The sequence below is a fragment of the Gopherus flavomarginatus genome, chromosome 3, assembly GCF_025201925.1.
Source record: "Gopherus flavomarginatus isolate rGopFla2 chromosome 3, rGopFla2.mat.asm, whole genome shotgun sequence".
In the NCBI taxonomy this organism is placed as follows: Eukaryota; Metazoa; Chordata; order Testudines; family Testudinidae; genus Gopherus; species Gopherus flavomarginatus.
The window spans coordinates 47584943-47602964 of record NC_066619.1 but is presented as its reverse complement, the minus strand read 5'-3'; the positions used below and the strand labels follow the sequence as shown (position 1 = coordinate 47602964).

Genomic DNA, 18022 nt, shown 5'->3' with positions numbered 1-18022 from the left:
GGGAAATGCAAATTGTGTTCACAAATGCTTTTTCTGCATCAATTTGTACTCTTCCCCCACTGTTCTAATCGAGATCAAATGCAGTTTACTATAAGAAAATACATGTGTAAATGCTGATCAAAAATATACATGTGTTGTGCATGGATAGATACATTCTTGTCTCACTTACCACACAAATATCTGTTCCACTTTTCTAATGAAACAGCTTGTACACATCCTCTCTCCTCTCATTACCATTACCTCTGCAGAGTACAGATTCATTTGGGTTTTGGCTTGAAATAAAATAAGTTAAAACACTGAGATCCACCATCAAGCTGGTTCACCACACACCAGGCTATCTTAGCATTCCACCCCATGTGACATCTTCCTAAATTTCATTTTTGTAGGCATATATTTATACAATTTTGTATCTTTGCTAAAGTGACATTTATGGGTTTCATAATCTAATGTAACTCTTGTACTTTTGTCTTTTTCTCTATAGAAAGTCCCCCTGTGTTACATGAAATTTTTTCAGTTTCTTATTAGCAGTTACGATTGTATCTTCATTAAGCAATGGAAGCAATTTACTTCTGCAGTGAGAGGTTGACTGTCCTCCCAACCAACTGCTGACACTGTAACATTGCTTTCCAGCTAGTTGTTAATGGGTGTGGACTTTGATTCCTGAACACTGAATGAGACCATTTAAGTACCTCCTAAATCAGTCTTTCCTCCGATAGCATCTAGCATTTTTTAAGTTTGTTTTTGGCGGCAGTGTCCTCTGGCTTTACTACTTCTCTGATATCCCAGGCATTTATTTAAGATTTGCATGCTAGAAATTGTGCCATTCTTTGAGATTGTGGGTGGAAAACAAAACCCCAGATTTCTGGTGCAGAGTTATTTCAGTGATGAATGCACTAGAAACACCTTAATTGAGCTTAACTTGAGTCTGACCTTACTAGGGTCTCTTCTTTTGTGCTCACAATTCTGTGTATTAAATCATGCCTGCAGTTATTTACTTCAGCTTGTCTGTATATTTAGGCACTTAAACCTCCAAATGCGTTATTTTAGACTGCAAATTGGGGGCACACAAAAGAAGCTGTTTTTGAAAATTTGGCTTATATTGCCTATGAGGTAAAATTCGGTAGTCGGTAGTTATCCAATTAAAAATAACACCTGCCCTGGTATATGCTTCATGTTTCAAAAAATTCAGGAATTAAAGAAATCTTTGCATTACTAAATCTGAGCTGTCTTTCTCTGTGAAAGTTCATACTGATATTTTTAATGTTTTTTTACTTGTCTGTACATATGCATGATTTCCAGTGAAGAGGTTTGAAAGAAAAGTTAACTGTTTGTAACCTTCCGTTGGATTTACGCTATGTCCTTGAGGAATCATATTGCTATCTGAATACTCCTTTTCCTCTGTTCACTGGTGAATTATGGAAATTGAATTGTTGCTGAATTAACTCTGTTCAGAAATCTATATCTGTCTTCAGTAGAATAAACCTACTATCCAAGCTTTCACATGTTAAATGGAATTTTGCATTTTGGTGAATATACACTTACTGTGCTGACGAAAAGTATGTTATCTAAACGTTAGCTTTTATCTGTGATTTTTATTTGTTCATTGCTAGGTTCATATAGTCAAATGAGGTTTAGTTTCCTCAGGCTTTCAGAAGGGCTTTCTGTCTACTGAAGCTTTAATAATGTGTGTGTTCAGACTGAGTTTGACTTACTTTATTTTATGTATAAATATTTCTCCATCTCTCTCTCCCAGGAATCTCATGATGAGTCAGCGGTTCTCTGGCTAGATGAGATACAAAAAGGAATCAATGATGCTAATAGTAATATAGAAAAAGCAGCAAATTGTAAGTATCAGCCTGAATCTACATTGAAAAACCATTTTTTTCAGGGTAAAGAAAGATGAGATTTTGAACTTTTTTTTTTATTATTCATGTACACTTTAATATGTTGGCTAGGTAAGTTACAGTTTATTTTTAGGAAACAAAAATATATTTTTTCATTACAGTAAGATTGAGTATGATTAAAATAAGAATTACATGTAAAATGTAATTACATCTACCTAGACACTAGGCCAACTGTTTTGTCTTAGTAATTTTGGAAATCAATATTATCCAAGGTAATAGAAGAGCAAAGATTTCAAATGTTAATACATTTTCACAGAGCTGATGAAATACAGTACATTAATAAATCTCCTTTGCATAGATATGAAAATGGATTCAAGGAGGGAATGAGACAAGTGAAGCATTTCATATAAGACATTTTGCTTGTTTGACAAGTTTCTATGTGGTAATAGAAAACATTTGAAGTCCTGTGTACAAGTCTAAGTCCTGACCTATGTTGCAAGACTGAATTCCTACATGGTTACAGCTTGGTTAGTCAGATTTCTTATTTCATAACAACGACTCTTAACAAATGCCAGTAAATACTCCAACTTAGTCACATGCCCTTAATTTTTCAAAGTACTAAAAAAAAAGCTTTTTTTTGTGGCAAAATGATGATTATTCCAATTCATAATACAACAGTTTGCTTTGAATCTGTAAGAAGATAGTAGCGTAAGAGAAGTTGGTTATCCTATTGAACCCAGGGTATGTATAATGTCAAAACTTTTTAGAAGACAGAGTAGAGACAAATCTGAAGGATTTATAACTATAGTAACTCCTCTTAATGTTGTAGTTATGTTCCTGAAAAATGCGATTTTAAGTGAAACTATGTTAAGCTAATCCAGTTTCCCCATAAGAATGAATGTAAATGGGGGATGTGGAGGAGGGAAGATTAGGTTCCAGGGAAAAAATTTTTTTGCTGTACAGTACAAAACAGTACTATAGTTGAGAGGTGCCCCCACCTTACCCCACACAGGCACAGCCCACTGGCACTGGAAACAATGAGGGGGGAAAGGAGGCTGAAGGTTCTGGAGTCTAGGAGAAGCACGTTGTGCAGCGGCAGCTTCCCCTGCTCTGCAAGCACCAGTGGAGGGTGACTCAATCCTCAGCCCGTCCATGCTTCTTCTTCTTCCCCCTTTACACCGCACGCGACAGTTGACAGAGCTCTTCATCGTGGTGGCAGACAGAATGAAGGGCCTTCCTGTGTCCACCCAGAGAATTTCATCACGGATCACTGTCTTTATCCATTTTTGCTATGAATAGGCTAAAGTGCAACTGCCAGCAGTTGTAACCACTCATTCAACCAGGGCACAAGCCTCGTCAGCTGCCTTCCTGGCCCGTGTGCCAATTCAAGATATCTGCAGGGCCATGACCTGGTCGTCCATCCATATGTTTGCGTTCCATTATGCAATCACCCAGCAAGCCCAGGACGATGCTGCCTTCGGTAGAGTAGTACTGCAAGCCACACAACTGGGAACTCCAAGCCCACCTCCAGGAATACTGTTTGTGAGTCACTTAGAATGGAATTGACACGAACAAGCACTTGTTACCTACCTTTTCGTAACTGTTGTTCTTCAAGATATGTTGTTCATGTCCATTCCATTACCTGCCCTCCTACCCCTCTGTTGAAGTTGCCAGCCCTACGGATACTAATGAGGCAAAAAATTCAAACAACTGTGCCGTGGGTGTGCACACACCTAAAAGGAATGAACATGAGCAACACATCTCGAACAACAGTTACGAAAAGGTAGATAACTGTTTTTCCTCTACCTCTTGTATATTGTTACTTATTCAAATAAAGCAACCTTCCCCAGGCAACAGAAAAGATCAAACCATATACAGTGCTGATCAACTATATATAATAATGAGCATTGAGCTGAGCAACAAAGAAGAACAGATTACTAAACTCTTTTATATACAGGAATTTACAAACTAAAATTGTAAATTACCCTGTCCTTATCTGAAATGCTGAAGTAGCTTTCTTTTCCAGGTCCCAAGACAGGCTGAAGGTAAATGATATCACTAGGGGCTAGTCTACACTGAGGGGGAGGAATCAATCTAAGATATGAAATGTCAGCTACGCGAAGTCGAAGTATCTTAGTTCAACTTACCTGGCCGTCCTCACGACAGCAAGTCAACCGCCTCGGCTTCCCCGTCGACTCCACTTACTACTCCTGCCGATGTGGAGTACGGGCGTTGATTTAGGGATCGATTTATTGCATCTAGATGAGACGCGATAAATCAATCCCCAATAGATCAATTACTACCCGCTGATCCGGATCGGTGGGTAGTGTAGACATGGCCTAGCAGTCAAAGCCCCCAGCTTGACCTGCTGTTCCTTACTTGCGAGGGAAAAAATGAGCTTTAAACTAGTCCTTCAGACCATTGCTGTACATGCCTGGGAATTTGCTCCCAGTCCAAGCAGAGGATCAACCAGCAAAAGTTTTTTAGAATAAGAATCCTGTAAATTTAATTGGCAACCATATACGGTAAAAGCTGTTTTATCCAACACGTCACCTGCCAGAAAGCTCTATAAACTGGCATTTCTGATCTTCACTGAAATTTCGGTTTATAGTCTGGTTGGTGCAGGACAGGCAGGGGGTTGGGGTGCGGGAGGGGATGTGGCACATGGGTTCTTGGAGGGAGTTTCGGTGCAGGAGGAGAGTAGAGGCAGCAGGTTAGGGTGTGAGATGCTGGATCTGGGGGGCACTCACCTCTGGCAGCTCCTAGGCGGAGGCTCGGCAGATGGTTCTGTATGCTGTCTGCGCCTGCAGGCACCGCTCCCACAGCTTCCATTGGCCATGGTTCCCAGCCAGTGGGAGCTGTGGAGCTAGCGAGCAGGGGAAGGCAGTGCGTGGCACCACCTGCCATGCCTCTGCCTAGGAGCAACTGGGATAGGTGGCTCCCTGCAAGTGACAACCTAAGGTGAGCACCCTGGATCTGGCATTTTTGCAACCCAGCCTGCTGCCCTGAGGCGCGCGCGCGCACACACCCCCTACCTTCCAGAGCACGTACTCCACACCCCCTCCCATGCGCCAGCCCTGCATCCCCTCCCACACCTCCACTTCCACCCTTTTAGTTAACTGGTATTTTTCACTTACAGGCACCCCCCCCCATTCTCCCAACATGCCAGATAAAACAGTTTTTACTGTAATTACTGCTTATATGTGGTCATCAAATGTTTTGCCATTACTAAATTTTTTCGATTCCACTTTCAGTAGTTGTATTATGTTTGCTAAAGATTAATCTACTGTGTTAAATTAAAATGTTCCTTGGATGTTGATAGTGTAGAATAAAACAAACCTTTGTAGTATTGAACATATATGGCTAGCTACTAAAGATGCGTAGCTCTTTAATGTTGCCGAATTTGATGCTGCTATTGTTTTTAAAGATGGATTAAATCAAGGCACTAGGTTCAGTTAATCAGATGTGCTTAAAACCTTTGGGGGAAATCTTAACAGATCAAATATCTGTGAAAAGCATCTGACTTTTATCATTTGAGAATGGCTCAAATGCATGTATTTACCCACACTGAACATTTTTGCACTTGGTAATTCTAATGCCTCCTTTGATGGGGTAAGTGCTTTTAATGAAACTGTGAGGCAAAGGCATGAGAAACATGAAGGAAAATCTGTGCACAAAGAAAAACGGATCTTTTAAAATTGTAAACAAAGATAAGCAAAAATTAGAGAATGAGACTGGAATAGACAAGATTGTTTTTTCTCATTTAGGAGCAGTATAAATATTGACATTCTAAAGGTTACATAGTTAGTTCCCTGCTAATTTCCACACAAACATTGTATCACGTTGCTAGATAATACAGGAAGTATTACCATGCAATAAGAAATCTGGGACTATGTGGGAACCAGTAAAAAGATGCAATAATACACCTTTTCATAGTCTGTTTTGTTTTATGGCACCATGTTTGTATTATATACATACTATGATTATTCATGAGCTTTAGCATTCAAAAAAGCAGGATTTTCAAGCCATACAATTTTTTTTAAGCAAGTCACAAACACACACAACCTTTTTTTAAAAAAAAAAAAAAAAAAAAGTCATTAAGGCCACTGCTCACCATGGAACAAAAGAAGTCAGTGGAACAAATAATATTCATATCCTGCCAAGGCAACTCAATGTCATCAATTTTCAGATGAGAAAAGTTGGGTTTACAAATTTCCCACAAGGAATATGCAAGCGTGCTTTGTTTGAAGATGCTAACACACACTAAGATCAAATGGTCTAGACTTGAACTCTATTTTCTTATAATCACATTGAGAATTTCATTTTGACCCATAAACCTCGGGGAGGCTTTCTTAAGAAGGCAAACAAATTAAAGAACAGTGCGTGCAAAAATACGGGCAAACTACAAGTGTAATATTAGCCATTGTTTTGAACAAAAATTAACTGAAGTGTTTGACACAATTTCAATAAAAGGGATTTATGTAGAAAAGGAATCTATTTTTGAAGAGGAGGTGGAAGGAGGATGTCGATAACGGCATAATATCAAAGAATGAATTCAGTGACGTGACAAACTAAAAAGTGCCAGTTTCATTAGGAAGTCTTGAGCTTCCTGTAAGCTTATTTTTGTGATTTGTTTAACGATTTCCACAGAGATGAGAGAGTAGTAGTAAAAATATTTTGATTTCATGGTGTAATTTTGACAAACATGACATCTCACGTGAAACTTTCCACATTCACAAAAAACTTTGTGGAACTTTTGTATTCTCTTTTTTTAAAAATCTGTATAGCAATAAAAATTGACACATTTGCAGAATGTTGGAATGAGCTTTCCTATTCACACCATACTTTTTCAGGTGCTTGGTTTGACTTGTGTTTAAGCCATTTTATTCTATTTTTGTGAGTGGGGGAGTCACAGGGCAAACTTGCATCACAGTTCACTTTGTTCCTATGACATGAACTAGCAAAGCAGGTCTTTTATACCTTGCATGCATTGCTAGCAGTCACAGAAATCCTGTGTTTTGGGAGAGTCAACATCACAGGAATGAGCTGATCTTTGGCCCTCTTAAAGGTTCAGTTTCATTCTGTGACAGGACTGCTGCATTTTGTGTATCTGAGCAGTTGAAGGGTCAGGGGAAAACACTGGTGGTGACTAGTCCAGTATTTGAGATTCTAAATACTACAAGAACTGAGGGGTATACCTGGGAACCTACTTTTTTGCTGTCCTTGAATTGGTAAGTTTTGCTGTTTAGTATAGTCTTGCCATGAAAACACAGTCCCTGAGAGGAGAACTCTTGAGAAACAAAAAAAGAGTTGAAGCAGCAACAGCTTTATGTTTAGAGTCATTTCTTCAGAAGAAGCCCCACTGTCAATGTGCTAGAGCTCGGTGCAGAAGGGCCAGTCGCAAAGTATGATATAACTGCCTCAGCTACCTGTCATACCAAGGCACTCCTAATGAACAATGTTAATGTACCTAACCTAACCTTCTGTACCAAGCTACTGCTGTTGCTGTTTGGATTTCTGTCTTCTCGTTGCTGATATTCTAATGCCAGTCAGTGGCAGCATGGCAGACTAGGCATGATCATCTCTAGCCTTGGAAGAGTCTGTGTGCCATGCATAGGTTAGTTCTTCTTCGAGTGATTGCTCATATCCATTCCCGTTAGGCATGCGCGCGCTGCGTGCACGTTCGTCGGAAGACTTTTTACCCTAGCAACACTCAGCGGGTCGGCTGGGCGCCCCCTGGAGTGGCGCCGCTATGGCACCGGATATATACCCCTGCCAACCCAGCCACCCCTCAATTCCTTCTTACCGCCCGTGTCGGTCGTTGGAACAGTGAAGCGCGGCTTAGCTGACCTCCACTTCCCTAGTTACTCATAGTTTTCTGATTCTTTATCATGTATATAGTTATAAACCTTTTTATATAGTTATAATTAGCGTATTTGTTTATAGCATAGTTAGTCCACTATAGTTAGAGTCCAGAAGTGGGGATTTCCCCACATAGACCTGTTCGCCTCCTGTGTGAACAGGAAATGCCAGATGTTCTGCTCCTTCCAGGGTCTGTCACCGGGGTCGATCTTGGACGCAGTCCTAATGTCGAAGCACCGGTTGCTTTATGCCTTCCCACCGTTCCCGCTGGTTCACAAGGTCCTGTTAAAACTCCACGGGGACAGAGCGCACCCAATCATGATAGCGCCAGCGTCGCCCAAGCTGCTCAACCTGTCAATAACCAGCCCAATTACCCTGCCACTCCACCCAGACCTCATAACCCAGGACCACAGCAGTCTTCGCCACCCAGACCTGCAGGCCCTTCACCTCACAGCATGGCTGCTGCATGGCTGAACCAGTCAGAGTTGCACTGCTCTGCTGCAGTACAACAAATACTCCTGGGTAGCAGGAAGCCTTCCACTCGGTCAACGTATCTGGCCAAGTGGAAACATTTCTCCTGCTGTTGCGCAACGCAGAATGTTACTCCCTCTGAGGTCTCGATCCCTACCATCCTGGACTACCTTTGGTCTCTTAAGCAGCAGAGCCTGGCAGTATCTTTTTTGAGGATGCACTTGGCGGCCATCTCCACATTCCACCGAGGAGAGAATGGCCACTCCGTGTTCTTGCACCCTATAGTTACTAGATTTCTCAAGGGTCTGGAGCACCTATACCCCCAAGTACGCCGCCCCGCCCCTACCTGGGACCTCAACCTAGTCCTAAACAGACTTATGCTTCCACCATTCAAGCCGTTGGCAACTTGCTCACTGCTATACCTGTCCTTGAAGACAGTTTTCCTCATAGCCATTACATCGGCCAGATGAGTCTCCGAGCTTTGAGCACTCACGGTGGACCCACCATATATGTCTTTCACACGGACAAGGTACAATTGCGACCCCATCCAGCGTTCCTCCCTAAAGTGGTATCGGCCTTCCATACCAATCAGGACATCTTTCTCCTGGTCTTCTTCCCGAAGCCGCATTCATCTCGACGGGAACAACGGTTACATTCCCTAGATGTCTATAGGGCACTCGCATTTTATATCGATCGGACGAAGCCCTTCCGTAAATCCTCTCCCCCCCCCAACTCTTCGTTGCACTGGCTGACCAGATGAAGGGCCTACCCGTCTCCTCCCAGAGGATCTTCTCGTGGATGATGGCATGCATCCGTACGTGCTATGACTTGGCCCGTGCTCCCTTGGGCCACCTCACCGCACATTCTACCAGGGCTCAGGCTTCATCTGCTGCCTTCCTGGCTCATGTACCAATCCAGGAAATATGTCGTGCAGCTACCTGGTCCTTGGTCCACACCTTTGCTTCTCATTATGTTTTGGTCCAACAGTCTAGAGATGATGCAGCCTTTGGCTCAGCAGTTCTGCACTCTGCCACATCTCACTCCGACCCCACCGCCTAGGTAAGGCTTGGGAATCACCTAACTGGAATGGATATGAGCAATCACTCGAAAAAAGATGGTTACTCACCTTTGTAACTGTTGTTCTTTGAGATGTGTTGCTCCTATCCATTCCAAACCCACCCTCTTTCCCCGCCGTCAGAGTAGCCAGCAAGAAGGAACTGAGGGGTGGCTGAGTCGGCAGGGGTATATATCCGGTGCCATAGCAGTGCCACTCCAGCCGAGTGTTGCTAGGGTAAAAAGTCTTCCGACGAACGTGCATGCGGCACGCACACACCTAACTGGAATGGATTTGAGTAACACGTCTCGAACAACAACAGTTACAGAGGTAAGTAACCGTCTTTTTCTTTTAAGTTCAGACAAACAGTGGGATCCTACTTGGTGCAAAGGTTGGGTGTGTCTAATCTTGCTGTGGGTTTCTGTGTTGTCTTGCATACAGTTTGCCTGCTCTCAACTGAATTCTTATTTCTTTTCAGAGTGACAATGAAGCTCTGTCTCCTTCCTAGCCTAAATTTGTTTATACCCACCTCTTTCATTAGTTAATTAGTATCAAGCTTACAAAAAAGTTGTCTTTCAGTTTACCAGATTTTCACTTGCTTACTTGGGGAGATGTCTTGTTGGGGGATTATCTTCTCCATCCTGTAGGCTGTTTGTTGCTTGGACACCGCAAGTCCCTCCTGCGTCAGCTTTATTGGGGATAGCAATATGTATGCGAAAGAGGTCAGGGGAGGGGAATATCCTTTGTCAGCTTTGAGCAGCACATGTTTGCAAGTTAAGAAAATTGCATATGCCACTTCAGTCTAATGCACAAATTGTGGAAGGCAACAGCAGAGTTGATGTCAATCACTCATTTCTCCTCTAGATTATGTTGACCCAAATTTCAGAGGCCATTAATGTACGTGTCAGCATAGGAATGCCATGATAAACGTTGAAGCATGGACTGCTATGTCTGTAACTGTCTCAAACTTGAAAGCTTGCGTGAATCTACCTCTTCACATCTTTATAGGCTTTGCTATAGCTGAAATTCCATGAAAAATGACACTTTATGGGGTATAAATTTTTTTATTTTATTTCAGAAGACAAATTTTGCAAAAAGTCACTTGCACACAGCTGCTAGGCTTATATGGTGCTGCATGACTGTCTTCACTAAAGCAGCCAGACTTTGTCCCCAGATTCCGCAATCAATATTTACTTATTCCTAACTACACTTCCAGTGCTGTGCAAGGTATCTTTGCAGCATTGTGGTATACATTGTACAGACTAGAAGGTGCACTGGCATTGTACATGGTGAGTTTGTTATCTGAAATAGTTGCATTTACAAATATCTCACTTAAGAGAGTAGATAGTGAAAAGATACAAGAGATGGTGGTACGTCATGTATATAATCTCCAAGAACGTCAACACAAAAGTGCATTCTCTAGATCACTGAAATGTAGAACTGTATCTGTGTGTATGTAAAATATAAAATGCCTGACATTGAAATGCAGTTTTGTTGTTTAGTGGCTCTTGGAACCTCAATGATTAACAACTGTTTGGAAAAGCATGATTCGCAACCAGTCCTGGATATATTGCAGTCTCCTAAGTTTGGTTTAAGAGTTGTTCCGGAATGTGCTGAAACCTATTACAAGAACCTTTTAGAAGCCAAGAATTTAAAAACCAAAGAAGGTAAAACCAAATCTCTGCAGTACTGTAAAGGCATTAAAGGATTAGTGCAAAGTGTTTATATATAGTGCAAATGTATATAAATGTTTGTGTTTATATACTGTAACTTTAATTCTCTCTGTAAATTAAGGGAGAGTTGGAGGAAACTTTTGAGATTTTTCCCCGCTCTGATTTGTCAAGGGCTGTCTCAATCTCTAGTATTGAATTTCTCCGTAGCTGCCTATAGGCTACTCCACAGCCCAAAATAGCCTCAGTATGGAGCCCACCAGCTCTACTCCTTTTTCCACTCCCAGCACAACCTTATACCAGCAACTGCGAGGTCAGTTCTATGCTGCTCCTGTTTGGGTGAACTCCTAAGGCCATTGCAATACCAGAGCACTGTACAGGAGCTGCAGCTGGGGTCACAATCTGGCCCTCAGTTTAAAGGAGGACTAACATTTAAAGTAGTGCCAGCTAGTCCTGGGTATTCATGTTAACCATGACCAGCTGATGGTTTTAAATGAGAAACAGTCTAGTTTAACATGTTGTGTAACAATGCCTTTTTCCAGCACAGACATGCTTATTTTACCATATAAGACAGTTTATGGGTGGTATTTTGTATAGTTGTCTTCCTCATCATGTTTCCCTTGTACTCCTGAGAGAATTTTATGCCAAAAAAATGAAAATTCTGTGCACACTATTTTCAGATTCTTCAAATTTTATTTATCAGTAAATAAACATGGAGGCTCCAGGATGGCAATGGGGAGCACAGGCTGTGTGGAGGTGAGATATCACACTGCAGCCCCCCACCATCCGTTCAGGTCATGGATGTAGTGGTGAGGCTGCACCCAACCCTGACACAGCCTAACCCATAAATACCCTGAGGCCCTGTCCCTCTGTGCCAGACACGCCAGGTGGGAGCAGGCAGGCTTAATCTGGCAGGATCCAAGTGTGGAGGGGCTTTGTGTGGGGTGGATCCTGGTGTGTGGCGAGAGGGTTCTGTGTGAGACAATCTGGGTGTGGGCAACTCAGTGGGAGATCTGGATGCACGTGTGTAGGGGCAATGAGACTCTGCAGGGGGGTCTAGATGAAGGGTTGGTGGGCAGGTCTTGATGTGAGGAGGCTGAGTAGAGGGGTCAGGGTGCTGGGGGAGTGGGGTTTGGTGGGGTGGGTGTCTAAGTACAGCTGGTTGGGGTGCCATGGGGCAGGGATGCTAAAATAATTTGTATAGAGGGGGTGCTAAGAGCCAGTGAAGCAAACTCAAAACCCCTGTATATGATGGAAACTGCTTCAAGCCAGGGGCTGCAGCAGCAATCCCAGCACCCCTAGTTCTATCACCTATACCGTGGGGTGGGATTCCAAGTGTCCAGAGTTCACTGGTGTAGCACAGAATTTTCCCGAGAGTAACCTTGGCACAGTCCATAGAGAAACTTACTCAAGGCTCTCCTTGTCTCTCTCAGCATGTAGTCTTATTGTAATTGATGGTACTCAGAAGAATAACTTGCATGCCCTGTGGCGTATATTATGAGCCTATAAGGTCCAACCTATCCCTGAGATGCTGCAAAAGCTTCCAGTCATTGCTAACACTGCGTCATATCCACCAGTGTTAGCAATGGCAGAAGCCTTAGTATATAGACTGACTGCTACCAGCATTTTAAATACCATGTTGACTAGGTCAACTCTGAGTAGAGATGGATAACAGTTCTTGAAAATGCCCATTCCAGCCGGTGGCTAGTCTTTACTGTGTTCCTCACTGTTGTCCACCCCATTGGAACTGAGCCATTGTTAATATAGCAGGTGTGACAGACCCAGGCCAGTGTGGTACAGGAGTCTGGTAGAGGGAAAATATACTAGTCACTGGCTGAGTAGTTTTCTGTTCCCTGAGTGACTAGAGCAGGAGCTGCACTGGAGTAATCAGGAACCTGCTAGAACACCTGCAGCCAATCATGGCAGGCTAATCAGGATACCTGGGTTTAAAAAGAAGCTCACTCCAGTCAGGGAGGGAGGAGCTAGAGGAGAGGAAGTGCGTGTGAGGAGCTGGGAGCAAGAGGCACAAGGAGCTGAGAGTGAGAGGGTGTGCTGCTGGAGGACTGAGGAGTACAAGCGGGATCAGACACCAGGAGGAAGGTCCTGTGGTGAGGATAAAGAAGGTGTTTGAAGGAGGCCATGGGGAAGTGGCCCAGGGAGTTGTAACTGTCATGCAGCTGTTACAAGAGGCACTATAGACTGCTGCAATCCACAGGGTCCTGGGCTGGAACCCGGAGTAGAGGGCGGGCCTGGGTTCCCCCCAAACCTCCCAACTCCTGATCAGACACAGGAGGAGATGATCCAGACGGTGGGGAACATCACTGAGGTGAGCCAATCTGCCAATAAGCACAGGACCCACCAAGGTAGAGGAGGAACTTTGTCACACAGGATATTTTTGCAAAATTTTCCTAGTTTAGGGTAGATCAATAATTGTGCTAACTTTTTCATATATGTAAAATAATTGAAAACATTCTTTGGCAGGGAGGAGAGGTGGAGGGGAAGGGGAGACAACTTTTTATAAATGTATTAAGGCTCCTAAATGTAAACTAACAGTATACATATATTGCTTTTAGATTCTAGTGAAGGTCCATGGCTCAAACTTATAATGAAGAATAGATATGATTATTATTATAATGTGGAAACTGGAGAGAGTACCTTTGTTCCGCCTGAAGGGTTTATACCAAAGACTTCTTGGCTAACCAGTGAAGAAATACAGGTAGAGTGCTAGCATGCTCAAAATGACTGCATACAACTGCTAGAAGAGGGCCTCATCCTCCCTGATTGAACTAACCTCATTATCTCTAGCCTGCTTCTTGCTTGCATATATACACCTGCCCCTGGAAATTTCCACTACATGCATCCGATGAAGTGGGTATTCACCCACGAAAGCTCATGCTCCAAAACCTCTGTTAGTCTGTAAGGTGCTACAGGATTCCTTGTTGCTGCAACTGCAACATAAACACAGAAGTGAGTGGTTTAACACTGTTGAATACAAAGAAAGTGGTTATGTCAAGATTTTTAGGGTCTTAAAAGTACAAAGGAAAAGAGAGAATTATCTAATTGGACTTTGGTTTAGGCTGTTCATTTCCCCAAATACAGTAGAACTTAATCTTAGTTTATTCAAACCCTTGGAAGGGAGCTGACAACTGAGAAGCATCTCACTTTGGCCCATATCATACAATCATAAGTACCCTTAAATCTGCTTTTGAATAATCTTCCAAGTCTATGTAATCATGCTTGGTCAGTTATAGTACTGTGTTGCATATTGTACTCTACAAGAATTTTTTTTCACGTCATTCTGAAACTTAGAAATCCTAAAATAAGCATTTTCACACAGATGTATGGGTTCGTTTTTAGACTCCGGGCTTCTTGCTCTTGAGTTAATAGGAATTGGTAGTATTGCAAAAGCAAAGACCTCTGCCCCCTGGTATGAAAAGCTTTGTAATGGCTAAAACCTGTCCTTTCAGCTTATTGTTGATGTGGTCTGAAGGGAGTTCGGTCCTCCTTTGAACAAATGATGGTAATAACATTGTGGTTCTCAATTCTGTGAGTGGTTAAAAATGTGTGGAGTAAATCGAAGGGGTTTTCATAATGGGTATGGATGGAGAGAATGGAATCCAAATTCTGAAATGGTTTGCCTTCCGCTTTGCTTCATTGCTTGTTAAACACTTTTTACATGATCTCTTACTAGACTATTGTTGGGCAAGTTACAGCAGATTACAATCGAGAGCAGCTGTGGTTCGCTAATGAAAACCTGATTCTTCAGCTGCAAGCCCTAGCAAGGGGATTCCTAGTCAGAAAAAGTTATGAGGAGAGAAAAGGATTCCTCCAAAAACAGGAACCATCTGTGATCAAAATACAGGTATTGCTGTGTAATATAAAGGCACAGTCACTTCTTCTGGGTGTTAGTAGCTTTTCACATGTGACACTCTGTATGACCTTTTGGGTGTGTGTTATCTTCCTACCTTCTTTTCCAGAAAGGACTTCTTGTGGCATTTGTTATTTACAGAACTGTATTGTTGTACAAACACAGGTCCGTGTGCTCAGTGAAAGAAATGCTTTGTGTTTTAAACTGACAAAACTCCAGTTTACAATGGCTATAGATCATGTATAGCTCTAGTATAGAACAGGCCAGTTGGAGAAGCCTGGTGATTCTTACCACTAGCTTCTTCCTGAGCATATTTAAATAGGGGTGCAAGAAAAGAGTAGGAGGATGGAAGGTAATTGAAGCTCTAGTTCTCTGCCAAGGCATGGTTCACTCAGGAAATGCATTCCTTTCTCTGCTCTCCCCCAGTCAGAAGCAGTTTGCTTCTGCTTTACGAAGCAAATGCTCGTATAACACTGCTCTACAGCCAAAATGCTTCTGAAATAAATGTAGTCCAACTTTACTAATTCTGGGTCACTGAGGACGAAAATTATGCTTAAAATTATTGATTGGCTCTAGTTTTCAAGATATGCTATTGGATCAGTATATACGACCCTTGACTTGGGAATGGCGGAGGCTAAGTGAGTTATAAAGGGAAAGGATCTCAGTTTAAACCAGAAATGACTAAAATACATCTTTGACTGGATCTATGAATAAATCTGACTGGGTTTGGACAGTACTTGCTTTTTAGGCAAAAACAATGAATGATGCAATCTGAAGCTGGTATTGCATCATACATGATATGAATTGCATCATGTTATTCCTAGAAGATGCAATCATAACGAAGCTTACATCACTCTGCTGAACAAATTGCCCTATATCAGCTCTAGAAATCATACAGTGTCGTGCTCTCTTATTGGTCAGTGTTTGATTTTGCAAAGGGACACTTTTCTGTTTAGCCAAAGTGAGCAGAGATGCCTCGTACTTGTGTGAACAGTGCAGATAACTTCTGCTATGTTTGTGGTGAAGTGACTTTTGCATCACAAAAGCGCAGTATAACCACTATGGTTAAGAAAGCCTATCACCTTTCTTTTGGCTGCAAAATTGGAGATCAGGACAAGAGGTGGGCCCCACACATATGCTGCAACACTTGTGCAACAAATCTTCGCCAGTGGTTGAACAGGAAAAGGAAATCTATGCCTTTTGCAGTGCCAATGATTTGGAGAGAGCCAACAGATCATACCAGCAATTGTTACTTCTGCATGGTGCCTCCAGTTGGGAAAGGTGTGTCAAAGAAGAAGAAGTGGACTGTGCATTATCCAAACATTCCATCAGCTATACGCCCAGTACCCCACAGAGAAGGACTGCCGGTTCCTGATGCACCAGAATCATTCTCACTTGAGTAGATGAGGAAGAGGATGAAACTTCTGGTCCTAAACCATCAGTGTCTCAGGACCCACATTTTCTCCCATCCTCCTCTTCTGAACCACACCTCATAACACAAGGTGAACTGTATGACCTTGTCAGGGATTTGGAACTATCCAAGAGTAAGGCAGAGCTGTTGGGCTCCAGACTACAGCAGTGGAATCTCCTGGCAGGCTATCGGGGCAAATGGAGCCCATCAATGCTTGCAGACTGTTGCTGGACAGTGACAAGAGATGCTCCATTTAATGAATACAAGAGACAAGCCAAGAAGCGCCGAGTAGACACTGAATAGGACTAAACTATGTACATAATAGTTTTTTGCCTTTTGTTTCATAATAATTTTTAGTTATATAACCCTTTTGCTGATTTTTAAAGTGTTACATAAACAAGACAGATGAAATATTATCATGTAAAGCAACCATAAACACATGAAAAGACCTAGGTTTACAATTTATGATTAAAACTCTACTATCTACACAATAGACATAGACATAAAATGTAAAAACTTAAATATCTTAGAAACAGTAGCCAATCAGTTGTTTTAATTGTCATATTTGAATTCAGCACATCAAAATACATAATAAATAGCACATTTTATCTCTGAAGCAGACGACTTCTCAAAAATTGTAGACCAGTATTGTTACACTATTCCTGCATATACTATAATAGTAGACTTGCTCAATAAGCTTGAATTTTTTAGCATTAAAGTTCAGTTTTTAAAAAATGTTTTTTTCTAGAATGGGTGCATACTGCAATGAATCAAAACGTATTTTTGCTGCTACTACAGATTATTAGTAAAATATGTTATGGTGATGTGAAAGGCTTTATTAAGATTGGGACTCCCTTGTGGTAGGTACTTTACAGAGCCAGTACAAAAAATTGCAAGCTCTTTGGGAAGGAATCCTCCAAGACCAGATTCAGCAAGTATGTGTAACTATCCTTAGAAACTAGATGGAGGATGTAGGAAGTGGTAATAAAACATGCGTTTATACAAGCAACATAAGATAAATGTTGCAAGTCCCCGCCGGCTGTATCCCTAGCCAGATGTCAACTTCCTGTGGGCATCCCAATAAAAATGGTTATTGGAGTGTTAGGAGAAGTGAAGTCCAAATGGCTTGTGAGAGAAGCAAACAGGCTGATGAGAGAGGTTGGCATCATTGGTAAAACGGGCAACACAATAAGATGAGTGGGTAAGGAGGGAGGAACTAGATTGGCAGGGTCTTTAAAAGCAGGGACCAGCACTGGTGTTTGATGGGATAGAGAACTGGGAGACAGATGAAAAAATTTGAGGGTAGTGTGATCAGAAAAGGCAAGAAAGTGTTAACTGGGTTTTGAATGGTCCTGAGAATCTGACAATGGATGCCAGGAAGGCCAGAAAGGGAAGGAGGTCACATAGTCGAGACTGGTGATGAAGGGGGCCTGGACAAAGTTATACTAGTATAGACAGAGGATAGGGCAGCTCTGTGACACCATGGAACAAGAGGAGACAAGATTTGGAAACTGCCTAGAGGTGCAGGCTTAGAGTCTGCAATCAAAAATGGCATGCAGAGCACTGGACTGAGAGGCTTCAGGCCTGAGTGACACCGAGGCTGACGTCCTGGGTCAGGAATGGAGTGATGGATTTACGAGTCATCAGCTTAGAGGTGAATGTTGATGCCACAGGAGTGGATGAGGGCTTGTAAAAAGGTGTAAAGTACAGATGTGCCTCAGTCATGTTTTCTCATCGCCTTTAAATTGAACAGCAATTTCTCTGTGGAACAAGATCTATAAACTTGATTTTCCAAGTATATGCATAGTGAAACTAATGGTCACACTACTAACCTGCTTTTCA

General features: G+C 42.2%; 1 protein-coding gene across 3 annotated transcripts in view; it reads left to right on the top strand.

The window, feature by feature from the left end:
- IQGAP2 (IQ motif containing GTPase activating protein 2) overlaps window positions 1–18022 on the top strand; it is a 251320-nt gene that overhangs the window by 179727 nt on the left and 53571 nt on the right. For 2 of the 3 annotated variants that reach the window (XM_050944558.1, XM_050944559.1), the window contains 4 exons: window positions 1754–1844; window positions 10734–10898; window positions 13475–13617; window positions 14593–14763. In XM_050944558.1, coding sequence (XP_050800515.1) covers window positions 1754–1844; window positions 10734–10898; window positions 13475–13617; window positions 14593–14763 — 570 coding nt within the window. Of the gene's footprint in view, window positions 1–1753; window positions 1845–10458; window positions 10521–10733; window positions 10899–13474; window positions 13618–14592; window positions 14764–18022 lie in introns of those variants that run through there. The other variant, XM_050944560.1, reaches the window with a different exon arrangement.